The 1,037-nt window shown below is 32.8% G+C and overlaps 1 protein-coding gene across 3 annotated transcripts in view; it reads left to right on the top strand.

Moving 5' to 3' along the window:
• LOC123007794 overlaps nt 1–1,037 on the top strand; it is a 124,309-nt gene that overhangs the window by 100,330 nt on the left and 22,942 nt on the right. For all 3 annotated transcript variants that reach the window (XM_044403240.1, XM_044403239.1, XM_044403238.1), the window contains exon 5: nt 1–352. In XM_044403240.1, coding sequence (XP_044259175.1) covers nt 1–352 — 352 coding nt within the window. The remainder of the gene's footprint in view (nt 353–1,037) is intronic.

Genomic DNA, 1,037 nt, shown 5'->3' with positions numbered 1-1,037 from the left:
GCCGATTGGAGCGAGCAATTCGTGTTCAATGTTCATGCCCGTAGCATTTTGCCTTGTGACGGCCACAGCGGCATCAAAGTCCTCTTCCAATATCCCTCATGTATCCTGGCATCAGGGGACCGAGTCCGAGTTTTCGCTCGGTTGCGAGCAAATGTTGCCTCATTGGCGCCCCCGACATCTCTCGAATATGTGGCTGAAAAACGAGTTATCAGAGGACAGCACAGTTTGCACTTTGATTGTGATTTATTCACCGAACGCTATGTCGAATATTGCTTCGTGTATGTGAGCCAAGCAATCAACGACGCCGTCGCCGACGTCAGGATGGATTGCGTGCCCACCCTTCCTGTCACAGGTATGTAAGGCGATGCTGAAAACAACCCCTTTTCGATAAATCGACTGAAAGCGCTGAAAGATTTACAGGAGCACTCAACGCCTCGTTTCAGGGCCAAAAATTGAAAGAAAATAAAGAGAAAAACTAACTGTTCCATTGAAATTAATTTATGCAAAAAACGTTGATAATTGATATTTTGTAAAGTAAATATATTCAATTTATAATTTTTAAAACACTTGTTAAGAAAACAAAACGAAACAATTTTTTAATAAAAGAGAACAAAGAGAAAAAATAGAAGAAAAAAGTAAAAAAATAAAAAAAAGTTTGGAAGCAGAGATAAAACCCTAAAACTTGTAATAATTCTGTGTGAAATATTTTGGATATTAAAGAAAACATTTTTTAAAAAAGCTATTAAGCAAATTTATTTTATTTAGTTATTTACATTTTTGTTTAATTTTTTTTCTCTAAATTTATAAAAACGGGCAAAAATATGCATTTCCAGATCTAATTTTGCAATTTTACACTCAAATTTTTGGATATTTTTTGAGAAAAAACACTCTACAATCATAAAACAAACAAAAATGACATACTTTTAAATTTAATTATAAGTTTTTGCCTTATTTTTTAAGTCCGAATCTTTTGAATTATTTGTTAAAAAACACTTGTAAATTTACAAAGATATTTTTTTTTATTTCTAACAGAATAA

This window comes from Tribolium madens, unplaced genomic scaffold, assembly GCF_015345945.1.
Source record: "Tribolium madens isolate multiple individuals breed KSU strain unplaced genomic scaffold, Tmad_KSU_1.1 Scaffold_3;HRSCAF=73;Tcas5.2_LG2, whole genome shotgun sequence".
Taxonomy (NCBI): domain Eukaryota; kingdom Metazoa; phylum Arthropoda; class Insecta; order Coleoptera; family Tenebrionidae; genus Tribolium; species Tribolium madens.
Note: the sequence above shows the minus strand (reverse complement) of the source record. Positions and strands in the feature narration are given on the sequence as shown.